Source organism: Juglans regia, chromosome 10 (assembly GCF_001411555.2).
Source record: "Juglans regia cultivar Chandler chromosome 10, Walnut 2.0, whole genome shotgun sequence".
Lineage (NCBI taxonomy): Eukaryota > Viridiplantae > Streptophyta > Magnoliopsida > Fagales > Juglandaceae > Juglans > Juglans regia.
The window spans coordinates 21490698-21511214 of NC_049910.1; the positions used below are offsets into that span (position 1 = coordinate 21490698).

General features: G+C 36.1%; 1 protein-coding gene across 1 annotated transcript; it reads left to right on the forward strand.

Annotated features, from left to right (window-relative positions):
• The first annotated feature begins 1417 nt into the window (after positions 1–1417).
• Positions 1418–10099, forward strand: LOC109013618 (switch-associated protein 70). The gene is made up of 10 exons (XM_018995760.2): positions 1418–1644; positions 1772–1876; positions 2273–2334; positions 2427–2510; positions 2651–2682; positions 2817–2898; positions 5304–5532; positions 7939–8166; positions 8451–8743; positions 9489–10099. Exons 1-10 carry the CDS (start codon positions 1621–1623, stop codon positions 9835–9837), a joined length of 1488 nt encoding a protein of 495 aa, XP_018851305.1. The 5' UTR covers positions 1418–1620; the 3' UTR covers positions 9838–10099.
• Positions 10100–20517: the final 10418 nt, after the last annotated feature.

The window sequence follows — 20517 nt, forward strand, 5'->3', positions numbered from 1 at the left end:
TTGAGCTGTTCTACTTATTATCTATATGCCACATATTTGTTATGAAAAAAAAACATATTTGTTATGAAAAAAAAAAAATTAAAAGAAGTGTGGTGTGTGGTATGTGTGATGCTAAATAGAATTATTCATGATGAAACCCAGCTTTACATGACAACACCAATTCACTGTGGTATTTGGGTAAATTAACTTGATAATAAATCAAAATTCAAAGATCTAAAACCATTCAATTCAAGACTATAAGAAGTAAAGTAACAAATGACCAGAAGCTTGGACTTACGTTTGGTTCATGTAAAAAAAAAAGTAATTGAGTTCCCAAATTCATTATTTTATTCATCAAAGTCTTATGATATTCTTATTGAGAAGCCTTCTTAAGATTTTTGGGTTTAATAAGAACGCTATTGTATTTTTTTGTTCAATTTCGTCGTTTTGTTCGTCAACTGACCGGTGACATGTCACCTGTCGACATTTTACATGCCACTCTAAGAAAAAAACAATTAAAATATTAAATAATTTAAAGTTCTAACAAATATACAAAAACTTAAAAACATTTAAAGAATTAAAAAATAAATCAAGACCTAAAATTTAAATATTTTTAAAAAAACTTTAAAAAGCAGTTTTTAAAATTCTTGAAACAAATATAGAAAAAAGTGGTAGCCACAATTAAGGTTGCTCCGGCCAGTTTACATTTACAAGCAACCATACTAAATTGGTTTTGTTATAAGATTTCGTTTGTTTTCTTAAATCATCTTATTTCATCTCATTTAATTTAATTATTTTAATATTTATTACATGTAGGCCGTGGCAATGTCGTCTTCATGTGAAAGCACAAAATTAAAAGGCCATATTAGTTTCACAAAATTGTGAGAATTCTTTTTAGGTTTCATTTGGATTAGAAAAATATTTTATCTCATCTTATCATTATAATTTTTTTAAATTTTAATACAAAATATAATAGACAATTCAATTTTTTTAAATTTTAAAATAATAATAATATTAAAAAATAATATTTTAATAATATTTTTTTCAACTTTTATCTATAATTTAAAATCATCTCATCTTACCTCTGAATCCAAATCAGTCCTTAATCTTTTAGATTTTTTTACTCCCCAATGTACCTAAACAAATCTAACCAGAAATAAAGTTTTTATGACAAAAAGAAAAAAAAATGAAAACAATTTATACAAAAGCCCTACAAAAACATGTTTCTTTCATTTTTTTTTCATATTTGAACAGCAATATTTCTCAAAATAACTTTCTCAATCTGAATTAATTTCCCAAAACCCTCTAGTTTTTATAAAATGCTATAAAACTTATTCCAAAACTGAAAAAAACTAACAAATTAAAAAAAAGAAAAAAAAGAAAAAAAAAAAAGAAAAAAAAAAGGAAAACAAAAGGGAGCAAGTTGAGCAACATATGTACATGTTAAATAAATAATTTCATTTTGTTTGAAAAATAAATAAATCAAGAACCACCTGCAAGTCCACGAAAGAAACCTAACAGCCCGGCACCGGCTTTGAAAGATCACCCTCAGAGGAAAAACCCTGCCATTATCAAATAGACCCTTCCAAGGTTCCATATTTGCTTTTGCGATACCTCTCCGGTCTTCGCTGTTTTCCTACCATGGCCTCCAATGTTGCTACACCGGTTAGTTTGTCAGCCCCTTCCTATCACCCCCCCTCTCTCTATCTATATGTGTGTGTGTATGTATGTTTATGCGGGATTGATAATTATATATTATTTTGGTAAAATCTAAAATATGGGGCTGGAACAGAGAGCCGGGGATGCAGACAGTAGCTTGGAGAAGATCAAGCGGCAGTTGGCATCCGGTTCCGGCAGGAACTTGCTGCAGGGCCCTCTTCTCAAGCGATCCGAGACCGTACAATACTCTCTCTCTCTCTCTCTCTTTCTCGCCAATTGCGTCTAAATTGGATTGGTTATTTTTGATTAGATTTTCGTTGAATTCAGGCCTTTGTGAGAATTTAGCTCAAGCAAAGGGTTGCCTTCTGCTTTGAATTTTAGCTTGAGAAGTTGCAGTTTTTATATGTTTTTGTTTTGGTCAATTTGCTCTATCATGACCTTTTCCTAGATGTAATTTCTTCAGCCCTGTTTGAATTGGCCAAAAGTTTTTGAAAAGAATGTAAAATGGGTTTATAAGAATGAGACTACTTGACTACGATTAGTATTCACTGACGGACGAGTGATTCTATGTGGGAGTTCGGAAACGGAAGAAGTGATGATAGCCGAATTAATATTGTTGTGTGCAACTTAACAGCTGAGGAAATGGAACGAGCGGTGGGTGATCTTGGACCCAACGACTGGAAGAATGGAATACAAGTCGGTGAATATTTTGCATTAGTTTCCCTGGCTTTGCTTTGATTACATAAGAATTTTAATATTTGATATTTCGTGTTGTCTGTTTGCTTTAGGATCAGGAGAAATGAGCCAGCTGTTAAGGGATCCATTATATTTGATGCAAATAGCACGATTACGATCTCTCCTGTCAACTTCCAGTAAGATTGAGACCGTTCTGAATAAGCATGCATTATTGCATTCTTGGTTAAACTAATTCGTCCAAGTGGCTTTTAGCTTTAAAAATTACTAACACTTATTTTTTTTCGTGTTTTTTTGTTTCTTTCTTAATGTGCTTTAGTGGACTACCAAAGTATGATGGCTGTTGTTTCTGTATCCACATTTCATTATTTTTTCTAGCAATGTAGAAAATACTAAAGTTTGTATCTTTTTGAGTTTCATTGTAAGTATCCTTTTATTGCGGGTTGAAATTGTAAACATGAGTGCTTCTTAACTATTATACTTAGATATTGGGACCCCCCAGAAAAAGGACTACTTCCTTTGCGCAGAGACTCCTGGTGCGGCTAGAGCTTGGGTATCAACTTTACAGTAGGTTCTCTGGATCTTTCCTTTTTAAGCCTTTGCATGATATGATTTATTGTAATATTTTTCTTTGGTTACAAAAAGGTTTACTGTGTCATGGTTCTGCTGTGCATCTGTTCTTCATTTATAACAAGTTTGGAATGGTCTTATTCTAGCACATACATTTGTTAGCATAGTCAAGTATCTTGTAGGTTTAATTTTTTCAGAAAACCTCTAGGGGTTGGTTCAAGTGGTAAAGGTTTTGGTCTTAATGATATGCTCCCTCTAAGGTCCAAGGTTCGAATCCCATTGGGTGCAAACACTCTCTAGGGGCCATCAGGCTGGGGGGATTTTCCCCTTGAATAACCCGAGCTGCACTTGCCGGAAACTCCTTGCCGGCCTGTGTATCCTTGGGATTAGTCGAGACGCTGTTCCCGGACACCCGGTGCCAACCATATTTTTTTTTTTTTTTTTCAGAACATAAATTAAATAATTAAATTTCTCTATCCTTATTAACTTATGTTTTTGGGAAAATTGTTGATATAATATGATATGGTAGATGTCTCTTGTAATTACCCAATAAAGCACAAATCACATCTAGGCCCATACTCCAAAAGGAATAATCAATGTTACAATTGAAACCCATTAAAATCTTTATAAAGGGATTGAACTTCTCCCTCCAAGGCAATGTGGGACAGAGGCAGGAGGAGATACTCGACTTACAGACTTGGGCTTTGAAACAGGACTTGAAGTGGAAGATGAGGGTATTTGTTCTGGGTTCATAATTGCTTGAATAGGCTGATGGGAGAAGGGAATAGCACATTGAAGGATGGAACTGGGGTAGTCCATCAGAGCTTCAGTAGGGAAGTCTAGGAGCAGCACTAGTGGGAGACTGATCAGTACCGGATTTAATCTCCCCCATTCACCACCTTCCTTACACAATAAATAGCACTCTACATTTTACTTCCCCAATTTTTAACTAAATACTCCAGATGTTTGGTGCACTTATTAAGAGAAAGTATGACTCACATGTGAGTGGGAGTGTTAAAACATAAATTAAACAATTGAAGTCATTTCTTCTCATCAACTTAACTTTTTAGGACAAATGGTGATTTAACAAAGTTGTAAACTCTGTAATGAATGCTTTAGAGATATGCAGAAAGAAACAAGGTTATGTGAATTGTGAGCTTGAAACTTCACCACTAGCAAGGTTCTTAATGTTTATTTTTGGTGAAAAGCTGTCCTTTACTTTTGCTCTAAATAGTGTACGGTTTTTATATTCCGTTTTCCAAACCCTAGGTGTTGGCTCAAGTGGTAAAGGCCTTGGTCTTGGTGATATGCACCCTTCAAGGTCTAAGGTTTGAAACCTCTTGGGTGCAAACAATTTCTAGGGGCCATCAGATTGGAGGATTTTTCCCTTGAATTACCCGATGTGCACTTGCGGGAAGCTCCGTGCCAAGGGCATGTGCACTCTTGGGATTAGTCGGGACACTGTTCTTGGACCCCTGTGCCAATAAAAAAAAATTCCGTTTTCCTTTCCAGATGGCTAGCTATATGGTTGGCCTTACAGTCCAAAAGACTATATAATAAGTCTATTCTAGAATTTCCGGAGTTTGCAGATGTTTCTTGCAAACTGATGGCTGATTTGTATGTGAAGTTACCTTTCTGGTAATTTTTTGATTAAAAGGGATCATGCAGTCATCTGAGATTTGTACTAAGTTTGAAGCATGGGACCCTTCCATATTTTATGATATTATTATTTTTTACTTGCCCCATTGTTTAAGAAAAGAAAGGCTGTGGTCAATGATGTAGGGTTTGGAAAGAGGTACATTGCTTCTTCCTACATCCTTGTTCTGTTTAGTGGTGAAAAGTCTAGGTTGTTTTAGAGCTTAGTAGAGATTAGGCAAAAAACTGCGAGAAGTCAAGTTGAGTGGCTCTTCAACTTTAAGTTAGGTGGCTTGAAGTATTGGTCAAAGTTCATCATTTTTAAAAACAAAAAATAAAGTACGTAAAAAAAAAAAGAAATTAGACATAATGACCTTCATCTCCTTTTCTCTTTAGTTTGGCGGGGGACATTAAGCGAAGCTATTGTTAAGGATCATGATGAGAGTTTCATTGACATTTATCTCTTTTAATATTTCCTTGCATGCGTGCGTGCGTGTGTTTTGTGAGTGTTGTGCAAATTCTTTATTACATTGTTGACTGCTGTCACTTGGATACTGGTTACAAATTCTCAACTATTAGCTATTCTCTACAATTGCATTTTGTTCATTAGATTGAATCCTTTGCGTAAAATGAACATTATTCTGATAACGTTTTCTTCTTTGTGTTTGATTTGTTGCCCCAGTTATAAACACATTTATTGATGAATACATATTTTGGGGCTTATTCTCTGCTAATATTTCCCTTTCTCATTGCCTTCTGACGTTCAGTGCAACACAGTTAGTTCTGAAGGCCCATAAAGAGGCTGTGAATTCCTTAAGTGGGAATGGTTCTGCAAAATTAGGAACAGTTGCAACTGTAGTTTCTGCTGCTAATTCGACAGCCCTTGAATGTTCTAAAGAAATTGAAGCAGCAATGCAGATTTCTTTAAGAAATGCTCTAGGAATGGTGACAAATAAAACAAGCGATGGTCCAATGGATGATCTAGCAATCATGAGGGTACAATATCTATATTTTCCACCTTATACTGTGTCTTTACTTAATTATGAATTGCATGCCTTACGATTTTTCATTGGGATTATGTTTATGGTCTTTGCCTTTATTGATAATAAGATGAATAGCTTGCGTTCGTCTGCAGTTACATCAGATTTATATCCTGCACTTTTAATTGTTTAACTAAGTTGGAATGTACATATTAATCACTTGTAAATCCATTTGCCATATTTGGTTGTCTCTGATATTTGGTACAAGATAGATGGAACAATCTAGGAGGCAAAGCTAGAATGTATATGTATGGATGACTGCACATATTGCCTTCTTATTTGTGCCAGTACTAACTTCTTTACTTAATAAATACCTTCATACACACTTAATTCTCAGATGCTAAAAGTAATATCAAAATGGGTAAAAATTCTTATATCACCACTAAGTTAATAAAGTTGGGAACAAAGTTTGAATAATTTAGAATAACTATAACCTGTGCAGATTTTTCTACATAGATACATTGCCATGGCCCAAAAGTTTCAAATACTGATGTTGGGGAACTATATGTTCCCTCATGTACCAGGACGAGTTTGCTACATTGGAGAAACTAGAGAAAGCTGTTACACTAACATCAAAATCGGATTATCCGCAGATGAAAACTCTATTCGTGCAGAAAATCAAAATCTTCAAAATGACAAGTCTAAATCATGGTCCCAGTAATAAAGCATAAACAATATTGGTAAAGATTCCTTATAGAAGCAAGATAAAAAAGAGATAAGACTCTATACATACTGCAATTTCTCCAAAGATATCTAGATGTTCAAAGATTTGAACAAAGGTCAGCTGAAGGCGAGACATTTAGTCTTACAGTGCTATTCATGCAAAAGGCTAATTTGAAAAATATTAGAACAATAATGATGAACTTAAGGCCATGTAAGTGGTAAACCACATGGAGGTGATGATCGAGTTATGAAATTGCTGCAAAATGAATAATGTTAAGGTATGAACTAATTGATTAGCTTATTCCTGAATTCAAAGGTATCAAACAAGTCAATAGACTCTTCGTGTCACAATGAATGAAGGTATGGCACATCCAAAGAAACAAGCTAGCTGTAACATGGGTAGGATTGAATGCACCAGCGATAAAATATCCTCTATATGTTTATCATCCCAAGAACATCAAAATTCCATTTTTTGTGTATTGCTCTGCAGGAAGCTCATGCAAATGTACCACCCTCATGGGTGGGGTCCCTGAAAAATATATGAACGAATATATCATCAGATATGTGATGAAAACTCTACTCCACAACCTTCACAACCTCGATGTAATCAGGTCATGGCCATGTATTGCCACCCATGCTCTGGGTCTTAGAAAATATCCCATTCACAAGAACCAAGTCAAATAGTTACTCGTGTTTCAATTGTCTGGATAGAATTTGGTTTTGGAGAAAGAGATGTATTGATATATAAGCACAAAGTTTGAGAATCTCGTCAAAAACCCTATTGTTAAAAAAAAATGCTTAGGAAGAAAATGGCAGGTGTTCCATTAGTGCTCATTCAATTAAAAAGAAGTTTAATGTGTTCAGTGTCTTTCATGTACCAGATCATTCATGATCATTAAAGCCTGAGAATTGGATTTCTGAGAAACCAATTTCCTGAAATGCACTCTTAAAATCTGATATTTGGTGAGTAGTAAAATATTTGAAGAACATTGCTTTTCTTCTTGTAAAGTTAGGCAGCAACCAGAATGAGGCTAGGCAGCCCATTTTACTAATATATAGAATATTGTATGCATTATGGACTGCTTAGTAGCTAGGAGAATGACATTTCAAATTTTATTATTTCGGATTTTTCCCCTAGTGGATGGATTTGGGTCGTGGCATACAGGCATTTTCTTGTAGAGTCGTCCTTGATTTTGTAGCTGCTATTACTATCGGTTTGGCTTGATTTGAGGAATTCATTGGCAGTTCAGTGTAGAGTGCGATGTGATACTGCCTCTTGTTTGTGCATGTGCCCTTACTTCTATGTTAAGTAGATTGCTGTTGTGATTGAGCTTCTTGTATGTGTTTGTGTATATGCCCCTTCAATGTTGAAACTTGACTAGTGAGAGTTATTGAATAAATGAAGAATAGGCATTTGGGTCCCGTGATTTTGTGTTTTATCATAGTAACGGAATTTGGCTGGCTTGGCTTATTATAGGTGCTTTTTTGCTTTAAGGCCCTATTTTAACTGGCCTTCTTAGCATGTTGCCTCTTGCCACCATGGGCTTCTCATGTTGTTTACTCTCTCTCTCTCTCTCTCTCTTCCCCCTTTTAATTTTTTTCTAGCTAAGCTTATTCCTTTAATGTCATTGCTAGTCAGGCAAGTATATTTGGATATTCATTTCTCCTATATTTGGTTGTATGAATGTGCATCTTGCAGGAGACACTGCGAGTCAAGGATGAAGAACTGCAGAATTTGGCTCGGGACCTTCGTGCACGGGATTTAACAATAAAAGATATAGCAGATAAATTATCTGAGACTGCCGAAGCTGCTGAGGCTGCTGCATCTGCTGCTCATACAATGGATGAACAAAGGAGAATTGCATGTGTAGAAATTGAGCGTCTTAAAAGAGATTCAGAGAAGCAGCTGGAGTCATCTATGTCAAAGGTACTTTTTTTTCCAGTGTGTCAAAGCTACTTTGTTGATGGCTTTTGTGTTGTCTGATCGATAATGTTCAACCTGATATGGAGGAAACAACTAAGAAAGAACACTTAAAAAAAAACTAGGAAAGAATTCTCAGTCAATGATCATGAATATCTTTCGCTGTTGAATTCCCTTTCTCTCCTCTCCCTTTATTTGATTTATCCTTTATTGAATTTAAAATATTACTATGATTTTAGATGTCACTTTTAATTGTCTTTCTCTATTATGGCTTTCATACATACTTGCAGCTAAAAGAATATGAACAAAAGGTTATGGCTGTGAATAAAGAAAGAGAGCAACTGAGTAAACAGAGAGACTCTGCTATCCAGGAGGCACATATGTGGCGTTCTGAGCTTGCAAAAGCTAGAGAGCGTGTTGTTATATTAGAAGCAGCTGTTGTGAGAGCAGAAGAAAAGGTCAGGGTTACAGAGGCAGATGCTGAAGCTAGAATAAAGGAGGTTATACAGAAAGAATCAACTGCTGTGAATGAAAAGCAAGAGCTTCTGGCATATGTGAACAAGTTACAAGCACAACTTCAAAGGTTTAGTATCTCAACCCCTGTGCCCAATAGGGATCATTTCACATCTACTCTTCTGTAATTCTTGCTTGACATGATTCCCCCTGTTTCAGCAAAACCACTTAATAGTGCGCCAAGTTATAGGCAAAACCCTTGATGGTGCTTAGTTACAGTGACTACCAAAAATAGAAAAAAATGGTCCAACTATGAAGTAAATTGAAAAGCATGCGAGTCCTTATTTATATAAATGTCGAGCTAAGGTTCATTTGGATTACCCGATGTGCATTTGTGGAAAACTCATTGTTGAGAACTATGCACCCCCACCCAGGATTAGTTGAGACTTTTGTCCTGGACACCCCGTGCCAATAAAAAAAAATGTTAAAACTAAGATGTTAGAGAAATGGTACAATTTTGCCAAAAATCTATAGAAATTTCAGACAAGTATGAGTTTATAAAAAGCTTGCTTTTCCTGTTTTTATTGTGTACTATACATGTATGCCTCACAGTGTTACAGGATGTAGTATTGAGTTTTTCCCCTACTCAGAGAATTCCCCAACCCAAGAAAAATGATAGTTACTGTAACCATTGCATGACTGGTGTCTGCGATCCCAATTTTTTCATCGGGAGAATTAGACTATGATGTAAAGGTCAATAAAAACAATGGCCACTTAACTTTTTTGATAAGTCAATGGCCACTTAACTTGGTGAGGATAAGTTTAAAAACACCTTTTTTTTTCCTCTCTCTTTCTCTCTCTCTCTCTCTTAACAGACAGCAGATTGATACTAAGCAAATTTTTGAGGAGAAGTCTGAGTCTTGCTCGGGTATTGATAACACTCTTCCACTGACAAAGCATGTAGACTTGTCGGAGGAGAATGTGGATAAAGCATGTCTCAGTGTTTCTAGGGCGATCCCAGTCTCCGGAGAGAGTGTAGTCCATATGGCAGCAGATCAGGTGAACCTCCACATTCATGATGGTGAATGGAGTGATATTCAGGCAAATGAGGCAAGGATAGCTGATGTAAGAGAAGTTGCCCCCGAGACTGAAGGCAGCAGCTTGGATATTCCTGTTGTTAGTAACCACCACGAACAAGGAGCGAACTCTTTTCATCGGCCTTGATATCAATAACTACATTTACATTAAAAAGAAAATTTTCATATGTAGGGATTGACACAGTTTCAGATACAGGAGAAATGTGAACTTCATCGTTGTATTTCTTTCCTCTGATTTCTTTCAAAACTATAAATGGAGTAAAGTCTATGTCATGGTACTCAATTGGTTCCTGTTGTGGGGCTCTGAAATTCTCTAGTGTACTTTACCGGCTTCACAATATCAATTTGTAATGTTTCCATACAGAGCTTATTTGGTAGTATTCTTTGCTCGTAACGTTCACTTCGATCCATTTTATTAAGGACCTCTTCCACCACATTCTATTTTTTTTGCACATTTTACTTTTTTTTGGAATGTTTTGCACGTTCTACTTGATTTGAGTTATTCTGTAGCTTTCTAATTTTACCGAATTATAACTGTTGGCTTTCAAGTGGGAATCGATAAAGTATCAATCTTGGCATTATATATATTTATATAATGTGATCTGATTTATAAAAGTACCCATCCAAAAGCACCTGGCGGCTCTTTTTTTCTCCTTTTTTTTTTTTTTTTTTTTTTTTTTTAAGCCATTCTACTCATCATTTTTACATTATACACTATACACCACACACCACACTTATATTTTTACTCTTTTTTTTTTTTGCTAAATTAAATGAATTCTTCTACTCATCATCTATACACTATATATTTGGTAAGAGAAAAATAAAAAATAAATAAAAAAATCGTGTGGTATGTTGTGTAGGGTTGATGAGTAGATTTTTTTTTTTTTTTTAAACACAATATGTGAATAAATTAACACAACACGGTGTGAGGTAGAAACCATAAAACTAGAAAACTAGGTCCTTATACCAGGCCTGAAACCGAGAGGTAAATATTGCAAATATCTGATGTTGCAGTTAAATGTTAGATATTTTAACATGAACATTAATAAATAGATCTTTGATTTTGTATGATCCACAATAATAAATAATAATAATAATAGATGTACCTTTCTCCATTTGTTTGATGAAGAAATGAATCTGGCTATGAGAGAAAGATCACCCTAGCAACTTGGCCTCACTAGTGTCTCCTGATGGCTAGAGGCACTCTAATGTTGTAGGTGAGAACCCTTTAACCCCTCAGTCCTATTTATAGATTTCTGGCCATCATGAAATCTAAGTCTTTGAGTCAGACTATAATTAGAGATAAGAGTTAATCTTATCTCTTAGGAGTTTAAATCTCATTATAACTCTATCAACTATTTAAAACTCTATCAGATATGGGTGAGTGGGACATAGAGTTCAAATAGAACTCTTACATTCTCCCACTTGGCCCATACGCCCATAAATGATATTTTCCGTTCATGAGTTTATTACAGGAAATTAACCATACTGCGCAAATTCAATTCCTGAAATTTTTCATAGCTTAATTTACATTTCATGAGTTTCGTAATATCAATGTCAAACTAGATACTAATGCGAGTCATGGCGGTCCTCTGTTATATAATCAACAAATTTCCTTCCATGTACCACAACATCAGTAACTTAATTTAACATGATATTTGATTGGGATAATTAAGGCTAATGCTATAATGCCTTGGGTTCCAATTCATGTCTATTGTTGACATTATCTTGTCATCATTCATCCACATCATTTAATGTACGTATAAAGTGGAAAGACAAGAAAACAAAAACAAAATAACCATAATAGATATCATTAAGTGTCAAAATAGAATTCAAAACATTTACAAGCTCATTAACATGTTCATATCATAAGACCCATTCTATCAACATGTTCCTTAAATAGTTTGGCTACTAGATCCTTTGTTAATGGGTCTGCTATCATAAGCATAGTACTAATATGTTCTATAGACACTGTTTGTTTCTGTACTTCCTCCTTAACACTTAGGTATTTGAGCTCCATGTGCTTGGCACCACCTTTAGAATACCTATCGTTCTTGGAAAAAAAATACTGCAGAGGAATTATCACAATAAATTCTCAACGGCCTGGCTATAGAGTCGATAACTCCAAGCCCTGAAATAAAGTTCCTCAGCCATAAACCATGTACTGTGGCCTCAAAGCATGCCACAAACTCAGCCTCCATTGTAGATGAAGCAGTGATAGTTTGCTTCATACTTCTCCATGAGATCGCTCCACCAGCCAGCAGGAAAACATAACCTGAAGTGGATTTCCTGCTATCAGAGCAACCAGCAAAATCAGAGTCTGAGTATCCAGTTACCTCCAAAATGTCAGTTCTTCTGAAGGTAAGCTGGTAATCCTTAGTTCCTTGCAAATATCGCAATACCCTCTTTGCTGCTTTCCAATGAGACATCCCTGGGTTACTTTGGTAGCGCCCAAGCATGCCAACTGCAAAACTAATATCTGGCCTCGTACAAATCTGTGCATATATCAAGCTCCTCACAACTGATGCATAGGGGATTTTTGCCATCTCTTTGCGCTCCCACTCATTTTCAGGACACTGAGATAGGCTAAACTTATCACCTTTTGATATTGGAGTGTCCAGTGATGAACAACTTTTCATGCCAAATCTCTCAAGAACTCTTTCTATGTAACTTTTCTGAGACAATCCCAACAGTCTTTGTTTTCGATCTCGAAAAATTTCGATTTCGATCACAAAAGATGCCTCACCCATATCTTTCATTTCAAAGTTCTTAGAAAGAAAATCCTTGGTTTCATAAAGTAAGCCAAGATCACTGCTAGCTAACAAGATATCATCAACATACAAAATCAAAATTATGAACTTACTTCCACTGACCTTTAGGTATATACATCGATCAACAATGTTTTCTTTAAATCCAAAGGCAGTAATGGTATCATTGAACTTTAAGTACCATTGTCGGGAAGCTTGCTTAAGCCCGTATATTGATTTCTTAAGCTTACATACTAGGTGATCCTTGCCCTTTTCTGAGTAGCCTTATGGCTGCTCCATGTAGACCTCTTCATCCAAACTTCCATTTAAAAATGCCGTTTTCACATCCATCTGGTGTAACTCTAAATCATAATGAGCCACCAATGCCATAATGATCTTGAAAGAGTCCTTTTTAGATACTGGAGAAAAGGTCTCTTTGTAATCAATGCCTTCTTTCTGAGTAAAACCCTTGGCAACAAGTCTGGCCTTATATCGTTCAATATTGCCTTTTGAGTCGCGTTTGGTCTTAAAGACCCATTTACATCCGACTCTTTTACTCCCTTCAGGCAATTCAACGAGATCCCAGACTTGATTTTGATCTATGGATTTCAATTCTTCTTTCATAGCATCGATCTATTTACTAGAATCATTTCCGTGTATAGCTTGTGAAAATGTTAGTGGATCTTTACTTGCTCCAATGTCAAATTCAGATTCCTGGAGATACATCACATAGTCTGTTGAAATAGCAGGTCTTCGATCTCTCTGAGACCTGCGTAAGACAACCTGTTCTCGTGACTCCGAATTTGATTCGTCAGTGATATTATCATTCTGAGATGGATAATCATTTACATGTTCCAATGTATCATCGTGATGATCAATTAGAGGAACTATTATCCTTTCTGAGGATGTAGGTATAGGGACATCTATCCGTACTTTCCTCAATTATCACATCTCTGGGTTCAATTCTCCCACCGATCTCACCAAATTCAATGAATTTAGCATTTCCTGTTTCCACTATTCTCGGACTGTGATTAGGACAGTAAAACCTATACCCTTTGGATCTCTTTGGGTACCCAATAAAGTACCCGCTTACAGTTCTAGGATCCAATTTCCTTTCATGTGGATTGTAAAGTCTCGCTTCGGCCGAGTAACCCCAAACATGCATGTGCCTTAAACTTGGTGTCCTACCAGTCCATAGCTCGAAAGGAGTTTTTGGAACTGACTTACTAGGAACTCGGTTTAAGATATACATTGCCGTCTTAATAGCTTCACCCCACAGTGATTTGGGTAAGGTAGTATTGCTTACCATACTTCTGACCATATCCAATAATGTCCGATTACGCCTTTCAGCAACACCTTTCTGCTGTGGCGTCCCGGGCATCGTATATTGTGCAACAATGCCACGCTGTTCAAGAAGTTTGGCGAATGGGCCAAGGTTACGGCCCGATTCATCATACTTTCCATAATATTCTCCACCTCGATCCGACCTGATGATTTTCACTTTTTTATCTAACTGCCTTTCCACCTCCATGAGAAATACCTCAAGTACTGAAACAGCTTGAGATTTCTCATGTAGTAGGTAGATATATCCAAACCGTAAAAAATCATCAATAAAGGTGATAAAATATTTTTATCCACCAAAACATTCAATGGAGAATGGTCCACATATATCAGTGTGAATTATTTCAAGAAGTCCTTTACTTCTTATGGCACATTTCTTAGTATGTTTGGTTTGTTTTCCTTTAATGCAATCCACACACACTTCAAGATTAGTAAAATCAAGATGCGAAAGTATCCCTTCTTTTACTAATCTTTGTAACCGTTCTTTGGAGATATGCCCCAATCTTTTATGCCACAAGTCATAAGAATTTTCATTCATAATGTTTCTTTTAGTTCCAATACATGTTTTATGGTACTGAGTATAGGTATTTTTAATAAATGTATTATCGAGGCAAAGTCGATAAAGACTATCAGAAAGAAACCCAGAACCAATAGATAAATCATTTCGAAATAAATTGAAACTACCATTATGGAACGAAAAAGAATAACCATCAGTATCTAGTCTGGATAAGGAAATCAAATTACGCCTCACAGAAGGCACATATACTGTGTTATGAAGGTCTAAATATTGACCGGTACTTAAAACCAAACGAAAAGTTCCTATGGCTAAAACTTCAGCCTTATTATCGTTTCCCATAAAAATAAATCGTTCACTGGGGCTTGGTGTTTGGCTTGTAAGGTATCCCTGCATGGTTATAGAAACATGAACATTAGCACCTGAATCTAACCGTGGGAACATTTACAAGGTTTGATTCAAAACATACAAAGGCAAGTGACTTACCTTTCTTTTCAAACCAAGCCTTATGTTTCGGACACTCAGCTTTCATGTGTCCATGCTTCCCACAAAAGTAGCATTTGCTACTGTTATGTTGAACCTGATTAACTTTCTTAGGCTGCTTTCCTTTCGGTGGTCCAATTCGTTTCATCTTGCCATACTGGTGCTTTTTCTTTCCGGCTTCTTTGGTCACAAAATTAACAGAGTAATGACCTTGTTGTTTCAGTCTCGCTTCTTCCTAAACTACCATACTTGCCAACTCATTCACATTCCATTTGTCTTTAATAGAATTATAATGCATCTGGAATGGACCATACTGAGGTGGCAATGAGTTCAGAATAAACTGAACAATGAATGACTCCTCAACTTTCATTCCAAGGGTTTGTAATCTAGCGGCAATATTGGTCATTTCAAGGATATGCTCTTGCATTCCTTTAGCACCATCATATTTCATGGTAGTAAGTCTAGCCATAAGTGTTCCTGCTAAAGATTTATCTGCGGACCTAAACCTCTCCTCAGCATTTTTCAAAAAAAATTGGGCTTCCTCAGCATTAGGGAGTGAATTTTTTATATTTTCAGCTATGGTCATTTTCATGAACATCAAACTCAGCCTATTTGATCTCTCCCATTGTTTATATGACTCTCTTTGATCTCTATCACTATTCTCAGTGATGGGTGGTGGTTTTGGACTCGTAAGTGATGAGTCCAAGTCAAGGACTCCCAAGGTGAACCTAACTCGTTCAACCCATTCAGAAAAATTAGAGCCAGTCAAAACAGGAACAAATGAAGTTTGTGAGTGTAGTGATGTAGATACGCTTACTGCAAGAAAATTTTATCACATAATGCTTTGAGTTAGACACTTATAAATAATAATCAGAATTTAAACAATTATGGATAAACTAATAGTATCATCAAGACCCTCCTTTGGGAGTAGATCTTAATACACAAAGTGTTCTCACCAGTATTAAATTCTGTGGATGAACTAGTTGTATCATCAGAATTCTCTTTTGGGAGTAAACTCTGATATACAAAGTGTTCCCTCCAATCTTTACTTTTGATGGATGAACTAGAAGTGTCATCAAGACCCTCATTTGGGAGTAGATCTTGACACACAAATTGTTCACTCCATCATATCCACCTTACTATGGGTTTAATGATTTATCATAAAAATTAAGAAAATCTTGTACCTTTGGGCAACCGATATTTTCTTAATTTTTGAAGAAAATCATTTTCCCTATATTGGATAAAATATGCATGACATAATAATAGCCAAAATAAACAATTCATACATGTATTTAATAATATGCATAAAATCTAATTAATACATGTATATAATAATAACATGTTAATAAATTTAATACATGTCCTTAACAATAATAACATGTATAAAATTCAATTTTATACCAACAATAACATGTTAATAAAAATTAATACACGTCTTTAACAATAATAACATGCATAAAATTTAATTTAATACCCATAATAACATGTTTATAAAATTTAATACATGTATTTGACAATAATAACATGTATAAATAACAGAAAATAAATTCCAGATTTTTTTTAATAAATAATAATAATATAATATAACCGGTCCGGGTCTGGACCGGACCGGTACAGTAACCCGGTTCAGTGATGAGGCCGGTTAACACAATAGGCTAGAATCCGAGCCTACTGTACAGGGCCCAATTTGATTCTGTGTTTTTTTTTTTTTTTTGTTTACTGAAACTCTCCACAAAACCACTGCGGGCAGTGGGCTTGAGAGCCCTTTGCCGCCGTTACAGAGATGCCGGCGAGGAGGTTCTCAGCCTCCTCGCGGCGCCGTCCTTCCTTAAGGCGGTCGAGATTTTAGTTAGGTAGGGACGGCACCCATTCGGGATTTCACAACCCACTGTGCCATCCCATCCACATCCTTGTACAGCCGCGTGTCGTGACACCGGCCACCACTCACAGTGGTTCCACCATATACGGTGGTTCCACAACCTCAACCACACGGTTTCTCAATTTCACCCAGTAGTTATCGAGATTTTTTTTTTTTTATTACCAACACGCATCAATGTAAACAATGCGTAATATTTGAAATACACTCAATCAAAACAGATGCAAGTAATCGTAATAGGAGAAATAGGTGCAAAACCGAAATATATTAATAGTCGTCAGTGCATCGTAATTTCATATTACACATAATCAATCGTTATAAAATTTTCCTCAAATTGTAAAATCAATGTTTTTAATCTTTCACAGAATAATAAAATCATAATATATGAAAGCACATGTTTACTGTAAATTTCATTGAGATCATAAAAATATATAACCTGAAGCTCTGATACCACATGTTAGATATTTTAACATGAACATTAATAAATAGATATTTGATTTTGTATGATCCACAATAATAAATAATAATAATAATAGATGTTTCTCCATCTGTTTGATGAAGAAATGAATTTGGCTATGAGAGAAGGATCACCCTAGCAACTTGGCCTCACTAGTGTCTCCCGATGGCTAGAGGCACTCTAATGTTGTAGGTGAGAACCCTTTAACCCCTCAGTCCTATTTATAGATTTTTGGCCATCATGAAATCTAAATCTTTGAGTCAGACTATAATTAGAGATAAGAGTTAATCTTATCTCGAGTTTAAATCCCATTATAACTCTATCAACTATTTAAAACTCTATCAGATATGGGTGAGTGGGACATAGAGTTCAAATAGAACTCTTACATTAAATACATGAAGTGAACCCACTCAAAAGGAGAATTATAATAAAAAAATCGTTACCAGAAATTAACGTACACATATATGAGAAAAACTAACTACAAGATACGTCAAATGTGGTATGAGTAATTCATGAGTCCACTTGTAAAACACGGTGCAATAGAGAGGTACGAGATAATACTCAGATAAACTCCTAGTTATCCTTAACTACACGGAGATAAATCTGAAAGAAGAGAACGACTCTCGGTCATCCAACATATACCACCGTCGAGGAAGTCAAATGCAAACGTTCAGTGTAACATAGAAGCACAAGGTCATCACCCTATTACTCTTTTAACATTACAATGCCATGGACTTGAAACAACTAGTGTACTAGCATAATCCACACACATTGTAAGCTCTGTCAAGGAAGTCACTTATCTCATGCAGTGATAGTCATTGAGTTCGATCGTTGGCGCGTTGGCTTCAAGCAGTCCTCTGATGATGACCTCGGGCGCCTAAGCGGGTGATCAGTTCAAAATTTTAGAAAGGAGGGGTGTTCCGTTTGAACAAAGAACATACGAGAAAGAGAGAGAGAGAAAGACACAGACATAGAGAGCTTGAGTAGCTAGAGAGAGCTTTGGTAACAGAGTGAAAGATAGAGATGGCCATTGAGTAGATAAAGGGTGAAATGGTGTCACAGTCCTCTGTAACAGGTCGTGGGGATTGGCCCGGTGGTTGGTAAGCATCCGGTTGTCTAGGTGTACGTTGTATTTAGGGGTGGCAGAGTCCACAATAATATGCTTTGCCGCATCCCAGAAGAATGACCAAGGAGGTTCGAGCTCTTCGATTGGGGTTGGTCCTCCAGTCTGCTGCTTGTGAATGTCGTACACGTCGTGATAAAGTCTTGACGCTAGTTGCACATGGTCTGGCGGCATGTGTGTCTTCTCACAACTTGCGGTGTCGTATGGGGAAATAGATTCCGTGTAACATTGTATTTTAATATATTTTTAATTGAAAGATTATTTGTTATTAATTTAAAATTGATTCTCCTTTTTTAAATTTTCAGATTTTAGTGGATTTATTTTTATGATTTTTTTAACTTGTGAAAATTAAATTTGACATGTTTCCTTAATATTAATTATTATTATTCATTTAAATTTCTCTTTATTTTAAATTAATTTATTGTTGGGTTTAATTATTTATTTTCATTTTAATCACTAGGTTTGAATTATTTTATTTTACTTGTTTTGAAATCGTTTCCATTAGATCATTTTTGTGATCCAAAATATGAGGATTAGACCTCATTTCTTTCCCTCACTTTTTCTTTTCCTCTTTTTCTTTTCTTCCTCTTTTTCTTTTCTCCTCACTTTTCTTTTCTTCTCCCCTGCTTTCCCGCGCGACGCCCCCTCCCTCTCTCTCCCTGTGCATTTTTCTCCTCTCCACCTAGCCACCGCCGCGTGCCGCCGTGACCGTCACCGCCCAGCCCATTCGCTTCCCCATCGGTTGGTGACCACCACCCTCCGATCTTAGCCCCTAACTCACCGCCGTTCTCCTCCACGAGTAGCTTAAAGCCGCGGCCTTCTCTTCGCTCGACCGCCGCCGTCGCACCACCTCCGGCCACCATTTCTTAACCACTTCATCCTCGACATCCCAGCTACCTAATGCACCAATCCGTGGCTCTGATCTGTCACCAGTGAAGCCCATCTATCTCCATCTCTGATTTGAGCATTTTGGCCTTCAACCGCCGCCCACGGCCAACCACCACTACCACTAGTTTCACCGATATCCCTAAACCCCACCCTAGCAATCTCGAGTCTTGGTTTGTCACCGTTCAAAAGTGAGTTTTTGAGACCTACGGCCACAATGCATTTGACACTGTTTTCTTGCTGCATTGCCGCTTCTAGCACCTCCGTGATCTTTCAAAAATTATATTATAGCATTGTAAGTATTTTTCCAAAGAACTTTTGAGATTTAAATGTATTTTTGCGCTAACTCATATTTACTATTAATTGGTTGGTTGTGCCAGACTGAGTCCGAGGAGTAAGGTTGTCGGTTGGATTGGATGATAGAGTTGTTTGTGTGATTGGTTTATGCTATGAAATTTGTTGGCTATTTCGGATTTAAATATTGGTGTTTTGAGTTTGACGTTGGTCATGGTGGATATTGGTGATTTTTAGGAAGTGATGATATATTTTGGGATTATGAGGGTTTTAAGTTTTGAGAAATTAAAATAGGTTATTTTAGAAGCTTATGCTTAAATATCGAAATCCGTGATTGATTGAAAACTTATGGAAATTATTTGATTATTTTTATAGGTGACGATTTATAGTCGACTCGACATTTTTGAGAAAAATTCTAAAAAGCTAAGTTGTCCAGGTAAACAGGGTTCATATATTAGTTTTGCATAAAAGAAATGAAATGAGGTTGACTTTGAAAATATGCATGTTTGTTTGAAAAGAAATATGAAACGACCTCAAATGTTTGTTCTACATATGCATAAACTCTATATAAGAGAAAGTATTTTCTGTCATTACTGATGTAGACATGAGCTAATTTTGCGCATTCTATTTTTGAACTATGCAAAAGGAGCGAATATGAAAATCTAAATGTTTTTGCTATGAATAAATGAAGATATTTTGGATTCTGTTTATTTCAAACATGTGAAATGATTTGAAGCTATTCAGTATTTTGTTTTGATATGATGTGTCATCTGAAAACCTTGGCATGAAGTTCTGATTCTGTATTTGAATGTGATCTGGTTCTGATGATGTTTCGTTCTGTTTCTGTTAAGGCCCAACCACCGGTATAATGGTGGTTTATAACCCTACCACGAGGATGAAACATGGAATACGGCCCAGCCACGGATATAAGGATGATTTATGACCCTACCACGGGGGTTAAACATGGTATTTGTCCCGATGTGATGCTATGAGATGATATGAATATAATGTTTCAGTTTGGGTATGCCAAAGGACTTTCTTTTTGGGAACAAGTTTGTTTTTCTGAAAATTTCGCTCTGATGTTTTG